At 37.7% G+C, this 10,512-nt stretch overlaps 1 protein-coding gene across 4 annotated transcripts in view; it reads left to right on the forward strand.

Annotated features, from left to right (window-relative positions):
* Positions 1 to 8,217, forward strand: part of LOC119742104 (calpain-B-like) — a 53,391-nt gene extending 45,174 nt beyond the window's left edge. For all 4 annotated transcript variants that reach the window (XM_038218127.1, XM_038218128.1, XM_038218129.1 and 1 more), the window contains 4 exons: positions 749 to 827; positions 2,862 to 2,978; positions 4,460 to 4,512; positions 5,967 to 8,217. In XM_038218127.1, the coding sequence (XP_038074055.1) occupies positions 749 to 827; positions 2,862 to 2,978; positions 4,460 to 4,512; positions 5,967 to 5,993 (276 nt within the window). In that variant the 3' untranslated portion in view covers positions 5,994 to 8,217. The remainder of the gene's footprint in view (positions 1 to 748; positions 828 to 2,861; positions 2,979 to 4,459; positions 4,513 to 5,966) is intronic.
* The last annotated feature ends 2,295 nt before the right edge of the window (positions 8,218 to 10,512 follow it).

A 10,512-nucleotide genomic window follows, 5' to 3' on the forward strand; every position in this document is an offset into this window, starting at 1 on the left:
AAGAGTTTCAAATGCATCATTACTTAATTTGAAGCATGCCTTCAAAATTGTATTAGCGATTGTGAAATGTAAGCGACGAAGAAAAGCTGAAGAAAAGTTTTGCATTTTGGAAAAGACTGAACATCTAGGGATATTTTACAGATTCAATATGCCATCCTTTCAATAAACACAGTTGGAAGAAAAACTGGGTATCGGTAAATTGATATTAAGTGGGAGGGGGATATTAAAGGCAGAAATCAGCAATTTAGTGAACACTACATGTACATAGGTTGTTGTAAAAGAGGGACAAAGCAGAATAAGGCCCCCAAAAAAATAATATTCGGTCTCTGGTCAGACCAAAGTTTCGGAATTGACGCGGGGACGCGGCTTTTTTTTTGTTTTTTGTTTTTTTGTTTTTTTGTTCAAGCTTGGATTGTACAGACAAGGTGGGGTACTATTTTGCTGTTTTGGTGTCCTCATGTAAATTGGTGTCCTCCATAAGTTGCCTTGGTGCTCTCGATCATTTGCCTTGGTGCAATTTCCCATTCCTTGGTGCTCTTTGGTAAAAAAAATTGAGGAGGTGCGGCAATAGAGGAGCTCCGGTTGGAGCTACCGTGGAACATTTTGGAAAAAAAAAAGATTGACGTGCATGATTAAAATCGACGCGCGCGCTGACCAGAGACTGACTTATTTTTTTTTTTGGCCTAACAGTCATTTCATTCTACAGATAAAATGTTAATACATAAATTTATTTATTTATTGTTTACAGAACGTGTTTACAAGATACGATAAAGATAAATCAGGTACTTTCAATACCTTTGAACTGCGTGACGCCCTGAAAAGCATTGGTAAGTCAATTGTTTTCTTGTATTTTTTCGGTTTTTTTCCTGGGGGGAGGGGGAAGTGGGGCATTGGTTATATGCAATTATTTGAAGTGATTATTTTGGGTTGGGACACAGTTGGAATACGGTGGTTCATAAAGGAATTCCCGTTTGGGGGTGCATGTCAATCAACCAGTGCAGATTGACCAATTAGATCACGGCTTTTGGTCAGGTGACAATGGCAGGTTGGTCATGAACTCGGCGAGCAATGTATGCAATCCAGCTGGGCAGTGCACTGGGAAGCCCAGTGGGTTGGTTGGCAAGGATTCATTAGGTTGTATTCTGAGTCAGTGGTCAAACGGGCCGAGTGTGTGGGGAAAATCAATTCTTTGTGAGTGCACGGTCTGCATTTGGGGTTGGAAACACGGTGGGGAAACACTTGCAGCTAAGGGTCCATTAGAATGTTCTTGTTTGAATGGGTCAGTTTACATGGTGTGCCAATATTCCACATGGTATAGTATACAAATATTGACTGCTTCGAGTGGTGTTGTAAAACTAGCCTCCTGAGGTGATCCATGGACATTCTATTTTTCCCCGAGTCGAAGCCGAGGGAAAATAGAATGCTCCATGGATCACCGAGGGAGGCTAGTTTTACATCACCACGAGATAAAGCAGTCAATATTTGTTTTATAACACTTCACCCACAGATTCTGCTTGGTTTTAATATTTTAAATTATTTGAATCTGAACACAATTAAATTAAATTTTCACTTTCAATGCAAAATTGGTGGGAAATGTATTTCTCTCTTCCAAACCACCCCTTCACGAAATGTTTGAATCCGACTCTGTGGCGCGCTATCTTTGGAACAATACGCGCTACGCGCAACGCGCACACCAGCATGCATTTGCACACAAATACCGCGCCATGGGTATAGTCATGGTTGCTAATGGTATACAGTTGACTCTTGTTAGTACAAACTCTGTTAATACAAAAAATTCTGGTTATAACAATCATAAAGCCTCAGTCCCGACTGTGCATTTATGTGCACAATGAATGGGACTGATGTCCTCTTAATACAAAATTCTGATATAACAAACAATTTGGCTAGGTCCGAACGAGTTTGTTATAACGAGACTCGACTGTAGTACTTTGGTTGCTACGGGTATAGTACGTTTGGCTGTGCACTGAAAGATAGCAAACAGAAATTACCATGTGACTCGCTCTCGGCCAATCAAGACACAGAATCTGTGGGTGAGGTGTTATAAAGAGAACTGTAATACCTGAGCAACAGTTTTTTCCAAAAGGGCTCCATGAGTCTGCATTTTGACCTACCAGCCTTGACATGGACCTGCAAACATCTCCAATAATTTCCAAACAAGAGCATAATACTACACAGTTTCCAGCCAATTGTAATTGTGTTGTACATTGTGATAGGCCGCATTTAAAGCTATAGTCCATCAGTTGTAATTTGTGCATTTTGTTCGTTTGAAGCAACAAAAGAGTTCAAAATCTAATAAAGGATACTAAGCAACTAACCTGATAAAGTTTCAGCTAAGCTTCAGCTGTACATTCCGAGAAAAACCAGCATTCTAAGATCTCAATTTCAAATCAAAAGTTACTGAATCATGTTTTGAATTGCAGCTATACGCGACGTCGCGCACTGATCCGACGAATTATAACAACCGCGTGTGCGTCGTTCCAATACTTGCGCGCGCTGCGCTGAATAACAAAACGAACTACTAATTTAAATTTTCCTACGGTGCTTCTTAAGAATCACCGTTGGAAGTGCCTTCTTTCGTTGATTACTTCAAAATGACAGCTTCCCAGAAAGAATAATTTCACAGGGAGTTTAGTTCCCTTACTATCTTTCAACTAAGTATGTTTTTCAACAATAATTACGCCAGTTACTTTTCGGATGGCTGCAAATGATGGACTATAGCTTTAAACACGTTTCAGTTCCGCTGTCTGTTGCTATACCTCTGTACCCTTAATCGGGTAGGTTTACCTATTTGCACCTGTTGATTCAGATTATAAGTTGGTTTTGTTTTCCTCACACTGCAGGGTACACTGTCAGCAACAAGACCTTTGGAGCGTTGGTGCTGCGCTTTGCCAACAGGAAGGGCGTCATCAACTTGGACGAGTTCATCTCTTGCGTCATCAAACTCAAGCACTTGATTGGTCAGTGTAGGGCTCTCAGCTTCAACTTTTTTTTTAAATTGACCTTTTTTGACTTTGTCCTGTGTAATAATTCTCTTCCTAGCATGGTGGCAATAGTCCTAAGACCTCATGAAGTCACACTTTGTTTAGGGCAAAAAAAAAAAAAGTCAGTCTCTGGTCAGCGCGCGCGTCGATTTTAATCATGCGTGTCAACCTTTTTTTTTTCAAATTGTCCGCGGTAGCTACAGCAGCGCCCTCTATTGCCGCACCTCCTCAAATTTTTGTACCAAGGAATGGGGAAATTGCACCAAGGCAAATGATGGAGGGCACCAAGGCAAATTATGGAGGTCCCCAATGTATATGAGGACACAACAAAAGCAAAATAGTACCCACCTTGTCTGTACAATCCAAGCTTCACAACAACAAAAAAGGCAAAAAAAAACAAAACGCATCGCTGCATCAATTCCGAAACTTTGGTCTGACCACAGGCCGAACATTTTTTTTTTTTTTTGGCCTTACATGTGTGCTTTCCTATGAGAGTGCATCCCATTAAGGTGCAATATATTAAGTCTTAGGTCCATTAGATTTGTTGAGTCCCCATCAGTCTGTCACTAGTCTGTAACAAGTTAAATCACCTGAGAGCAGGTTCAGGGGGGGACAATTAGGCGATAAGTGGTTGATTCATGACGTAACTGATGCTGGTGCAACTAATTGCAACGTACGAACACCTCTAGTCAAACCATGGTTAAAACATCATCGCAAAACTCCTTGCTCCTGGCCCCCCTTTGTGCTTTATGATGCGCAGGGCTTTAGATCTCTCTCATAGGACGCCATCTTCGTAGGAAACTTACAACTGTGTGTTCAACCCCATCAGGTGCGTATGCGCACAGTGTGCAAAATGTTTTAAACACGCGCGCATGTTGCTCGAAATTTCTGTGAAATACCGGTACAGCGCAGCCAATGCCCGTCACGAAAATTTGATGCCCAAAATGCCGATGCACGTGGCAATCTGTAGAGAATGACGTTATTTAAGAGAGACATATTGGTAACCAGCGATGCAACTCTGGTCTGGTTCCAAATGGTCCTCTAGAGTGGTCCAACCGTCCTTCACAAAGGAGTATCCAGCTAATGTAGACATGTTCTCCGGACACTTGGCCTCCGTAAAATCAAAAACGGGGGGTGGGGGCTGGTACTCATCTTCAAAATGGGTGCGCTCTTCAAAACTGACCTTTATTGGGCATACTGGAAATTAAATGCCAATTTTCGCGGCGCGTGGTCATGTTTTGGAGCTTGGCTTTATATGTATTTTTTCATGTCGGAACTCTCTAACCATTTATTCAAATGCTATGCTATGCTTAACCCTAGTCCTCGCCTGAACTGGCTCTTAGCAAATGTGATAAAGGCATTTCTTTTGTCATTATTCACTCCCTATTACTTGGCCCTTGCTGCGATTTTTGGACTGACGGTTTCTAACTTAAAGGTTTGGTCTCTTCTATCCACAGAATCCTTCCAGGAGAACATGAGCCGTGGAGTGGCCCAGTACAACCTGGATGAGGTATGAGTGATCATGTGATTGCATTTGATATGTAAACTTGAGGGTTAGCAGATGAATCTGTGCTAATTGTGTAATGTCAGAAAAGGGCATTGGTTCCAGAATAAATATTTTTAGGAGCTTTAAAAAAAATCTGGTACCATTGTCTGAGATATATTGTCAGTCGCACCTTGAACCGTCGTATCCCGATTTTTGGCCAAATTGAGTTTTTGTCTTTAACGTATTTATTTCATCGAAGTGCTCATCTTCAGAAAGTTTTATTCTGATCTGAGTTCTAATTAACTAAGAACGCTTATTAGACTGTGCGGCGTATCTCTAAAAAATGTTTCACCACGAAGTGGCGTTTCTAGATACGCCGCTCTGTACGCTTACTCCCATAGCGCTGTGACGTAACTAAACAGCACCAGCATGAAAAGTGTGAATTCACCGTTTCGCGCACTGTCGTATCCTCGTATCTACCATGTGGCCACTATTACGCGCGTTGTATGAATTACAATAAAGAATGTTTTACAGAGTGACATGTATCTTGGGAACTGAATATCCTAAAAACTAAGCAACTCAGAAGCAAACGGATTGCATACGATAAAGTTTAAATAGTAATTTTCTAGCTGAAACGAAATCGATTGAATTCTTACACAGGAAGTATAAGGAATGAGCCGACCTTTTTAAAAAAACGACTACCTTTAAATCGTTTTTTTTTTCCTTCTCAAAACACCAGAAATTGCGATGCGACGGTTGTGGTGCGAATGACGATATGTTAAAGACCTGATTTTAAACAGTTTTGAAACATTGAGTGGAAACTGTAGGCAAAAACAAACCATAATCACAGGAAATTTCCACACAAAAAAAATTAAAAGGATGTTTGACCAAGATCTTAGGGCGGGGCCGGATGGGAAATGGAAGTGCTATGCAACTTCTCCTGCATCTACTATACAACATCAGTTGTACATGAAGAATTGTAAGAAGACGTCATACACAGTTTATGTTAAGGATTGATTGCATCGTTGCCATCAATTATGATTTTGTCGCGTTTGAGAAGTTTACACTTCTGAGGCATCTTTTCTGGAGAACAAGTGCACTTACCAAATTGTCAGTTGTTGACAAAATGGAGTTTTATATGTTGTTGCAGACATTATGAAGGGTTTTTCTTACCACACCTGTAGTAGCACTTAGAGCTGCCACCCCTTCTTGTCTTCCCAGCCTCTCGTTTCTTTTTTTTTTTAATGCTCTTCAGAGTTTTCCTATTTTTGCAATTTTTTTTTTAATTGAGTGATAAAAAACATTTGCTGAAAATACCTTTTTAGGAATTTGGGTGACTGGTTAATTGTTCATGCCCGAAATACGTATGACATTAAAAGTATCTAAAGGGGTTATTCTTTTTTTTTAGTGCTCTTTGTTTAAAAAAAGTCTGTCTTTGAAGCTGAATTAATTGTCTCTTGTCATTTTTAACCGTGTAGTTCCTGGCAGTGGGAATGTACTCTTAGAGATCTCCAGCTGTTTGACACCAACTGCGTGAAGACAAGTCTAAGGAAACACATTCGCCGGGAGAGGAGGTTCCAGTTTTTTAGATTTAAAAATCATATTTGGATGACAAATCTTCAGTGTAGATTCACTTCAATGATAAACTTCTTTCTATGCATGATTGAAATAAAGACAAATCCATAAGATATGATCAGCATTCATCCCTAAATGTCTCCATCCTCAAAAAAAAGAAAAGAAAGAAGCCCAGGAAATTTTATTCAGGAAGAAAACATAAAGTTCATCTTTTAAAAGTGGAAAGTAACAGTAATTAAAAAAAAAGTGTATTCATGACAATTCTTTCACATGGCAGATGAACAATATTGTGTGGATGTTGGTGATATCTTATGGTACTTACAAATCTATTTTTCTGTCAATTATATTTGTGGTGATGGATGTTTCGTGTTGTATTGAAGTAGTCATAAAAAAGCCGAAAATTAAAAGAGTTTGGGTATTATAGAGTAAGTAGGTGTTTTGGTGTAACATTTTGACAGTTTAATGGTGTAAGGATTAGTGTATTTATAAGCATAAAGAAAGAATCGTAGACATTTGCTATATGCCTAGCTTTGGACCCAGAGGAAGAAAAATATAGACGCCATTTTGTTTTTAGTTGATAACCAGCTTTTATTTGAGTAGTATTTGTAATTATTGCAATGACGCTAACAAATGGTTAGAGTACTTGAAACTGTATCACGTTGATGTGATTTTATTACTCTTAAATGCATGAAGTAACATTAGATATTATTGGCTGACTCCGGTCATGTGACCAGATTTTAGTACGTGTGGGAATCATGCAGGTCATAATTATATAAAATTTGCCGAACTTGTCCTTAACGATGCACAGTAATTCACTATTCAAGATAATATTGATAGGAAGAACAAATTTTGTATTTAGAGGAGATTTTTTTTCAAGTACCGTAGAGAGAAAGAGCTAAATTCTAAACCTTTTAAAAAACTTCGAGCTGGTTTCATGTTTGTTTAATCTATTTAAACAAAGTCATGATTGTTGTGTAGCAGTTGCGTGGACAGATTCTCTTAGTTTTTAAAATGCACAAAACGTAATTGAATTTTGAAAAACATGTAATTCTAGCTATTGAGCGCATAGTTGGCTCTATTTTTTTGTATTCGTAGTGATAATTTCATGATTTATTCTTCATTATGTAGCTTTTAAACAATCATTACTTCCATCTTTTTTCTGCGAAAAAAAAAAAGCTTTTGTGAATTTAACAGCAGTACTACATGTATTTACCTCATCTCCAGCCATTTTGCCACATTTCTCGGTGCTGCCTATAAAATCTTCCAATTTTTCTTTTTTTGAAATATGCCCACCCACCCTTTCTTAACCAAGTCAAAGTTTTATTTGTTTAACTGCATTCAGTGTATTTGCAACTAGATAACTTGGCATTACGTATCGATTTTTCTTTTTTGTAAGTGTAGAAGATTGGAATTGCATTAATACAATGCCTGGTGTAAACGTTTTGAACTTTTTTTTTTTTTTTTTTTACAGAAATTGAAATTTGATTGTCATCCTCCATTGTATCTTTTCGCAGAAGTCATCTCAAGACACCAAAATCTAGCACCTTGTTAAATCAAGTTTGACCTGATATTGAATTGTGCCGACTTGGAGGATTGTTTACTCAAGAAAAAAAAAAAAAACGATTCAAGAAAGTACCTTACGTTTTTTGGTCTACCTTACTTGTGTCTCATTCAGAGGTTTCAGTTGTGTATTCAGTTTTTAGTTCTTGGAAATCCAGTATTATTGTCACAGGCTCAACGAGTCATGACATGCTTCAAGTCAAGTGCTGGCTGTACAATTCAAACAGTAATAAATATCCCAGAAGTTCTGCGTCCTTCGTTCTGTGCAAGATGAAAACATGGAAGTTGCAAGAAAAGATGCTACTATGGCATTATAGAATTTAACTTGGTATTGAAAGAAATATCTGTAATGTTGCATTCGTAGTTAGTTTCATGTACATGTATAACCAGGGTATTCTCTCTTCTTCTTTTTTGAGTGTTGGGCAGATATATTGTTAGAGTCTACAGCTGTAATTGAAGTCCATACATTTTCTAGATAGCAAATTCCAGTAAATATATTTACATATCGGCCTCCTCATTTGCATTCAAAGTATTCAGCTTTTATTCATGCTTTTTAAATGTTAAGTCTAATTAAAGAGAATAGCAGTCGTCATAGTGTATGAAATACGTGTGGTAGTGCTGTAATAGACTAGCATTAAATGCAAGCTAATAACAAAAAATATTTTTAAAAAGCTTTGTTTTGGGGCAGTAATCAGCTGAAACAATGGAAAAACTGTTCAGTTCTGTGAAATGCTTTGAAATAAACTTTGGTATCTCTGCAGCGTTCATAGATGGCATCCGCATAATCTAAACTAAGTTTGATCATTTTGGACTTTTCATGGAAGTTTCTTTGTTTTTAAAGTACTGGATTCATATTGACCTATGAGTATTGCCAACAGCCGGTGCAGCGCACATGATGGCAATTGGCCAATGAGCAACGTCAGAAATTCAAAATCTTGATCCAATTCCTCATAGATTGATTGCATTTGTCAGCCATCTTGGAGGCATGTTTTGTGATGTCAATTCATTAACAATGAATACACAAAGAGATCTATACTCATGCGTATCCCTGCTGAACAAAAGCACACACCTCTAAGATGGCTGCCGTGCAAACAATCTATTGGGTCGCTAAGCATCTGCCTTTACGTGCTTAGCAGTCTTGTAGTACAAAGCCGCATTGTTTGTTGGAAATACATTTCAAATTATGCAAAACTTCATAAATGCTGCATGTGTTACACCACTTGTGTGCTAACAATGGACGAATGCCTTGTTGGGTTATAAGTGAACTCGAGACACGAGTAACCCATATAGTTCCAGATAAATCTATTTTCCGTCGTACCTCACAATCCCTCAGTAATGAATATCAATGTGGTAATTCTGTACTTTTAACATGTCAATATCATGTACTTGGCGAGGGAAATAAAACAAAGCTAAAAAAAAAAAATGTGATTGTCTCCACAGAAGAGTGATTTGAAATGAGTGTTCTTTTGATTATTAAAACCTAACCACCCAACCATTCGAATGCAACTGCATATTTTGTTAGAATCTGTTGGAGTGAGCACTGCACTGGTAAACTGATTATGCTTTAGACGGGGGTCAGGCATACCACCATAATCAGAGTCCAACAGTTTGGGTGTAGAGTTTACCATATGGTGTTGGAATTTGCAAGAGTGAGGGAGGTTCCTAGTAAATCACTGAGGGGGTAGGGTTAATTTTGGTTGGATCATGTAAATAGGTAAATCAAAGAAATGGTACAAGAATTGTTGCATGTACGTTTTAATTTATTCAACACTAATCATAAAAAGGCCAAGTAAAAAAATTGAACTTCAAGGCTATTAATATTTGCTTTAATGTAGTTTGATTTGAGTTTGTGTACCATCTTATTCAAAACAATTAACATTCATCATAGCACAATAGCACATGGAAACAGTCCATAGACTTTATCAAAATCGAATACATTGTACATGTACCGTACATGGTTTTAGTACTGAACACAAGTACAGTACATATTACATTTAAACATCAAACAACGTGATTAAATTCTCTGTTTTGTCCATTTTTAAATTGAATCTAGTGTCTAAAATGAATTTTAAACAGTCAAGCATTATCATCCATCTTTAAAAAAATGTACCCATGACAGCAAGTGAAGACTAAATATTGTTCAACAAGATAATATAATGGTCTTCAACAGAAGAACTATGGAGATATTAAATGTACGATTCAGTTCTACTGAATTAGATATTCATATAACTTTCATTCATAAATACCTAAGACAGTTTACCCATTCCTATTGGTCGAGAGCCCGTCACGTGGCCGGTTTTAAACGGTTGATGAAGACCGGCATGCTGGTCTTAAAACACTTTTCCAGTGTCACATGAAATTTGTCCTTTTAAATCCGGTGCCTTTTACCGTTTTATTGTTGAACGTTCACAATCCTCGTGCAGGCATGCGCAATACCACCAGTGAGTCAGTATTTCATAGTCCTAAATTCACAATACACCAGCGCAGCTGCGTTCTGTGCCACACCAGGAGACAAATGTCTCAAGTTAACTTATGCTTATAATGATGTCATCTTTGTATCTATACAGCTTAAAAATTAATATATCATAAAGCAAATACAATCAAAAACCTGAACAAAATTGGAACACATGAGATTATCACTTGATTGGATGGGCTAAAAATAATCGAAACTAATTACAATAATTACTACGACTCAGATTTAGAAAACTTACATTTACATCTGCTCTGAGTTTATATATAAAGTATTACATATGATACAAAATTTACAATTCATCATGAATACTTACGATTTCCCTGAATACATCAGCAATATCTTTGGAGATATTCTGAGATACTTCATGTACCTTGGGGAAAACATGTTGTCCAAATGTTTGGAAATGCACTCATTTC

Source organism: Patiria miniata, unplaced genomic scaffold, assembly GCF_015706575.1.
Source record: "Patiria miniata isolate m_02_andy unplaced genomic scaffold, ASM1570657v1 HiC_scaffold_5, whole genome shotgun sequence".
Lineage (NCBI taxonomy): Eukaryota > Metazoa > Echinodermata > Asteroidea > Valvatida > Asterinidae > Patiria > Patiria miniata.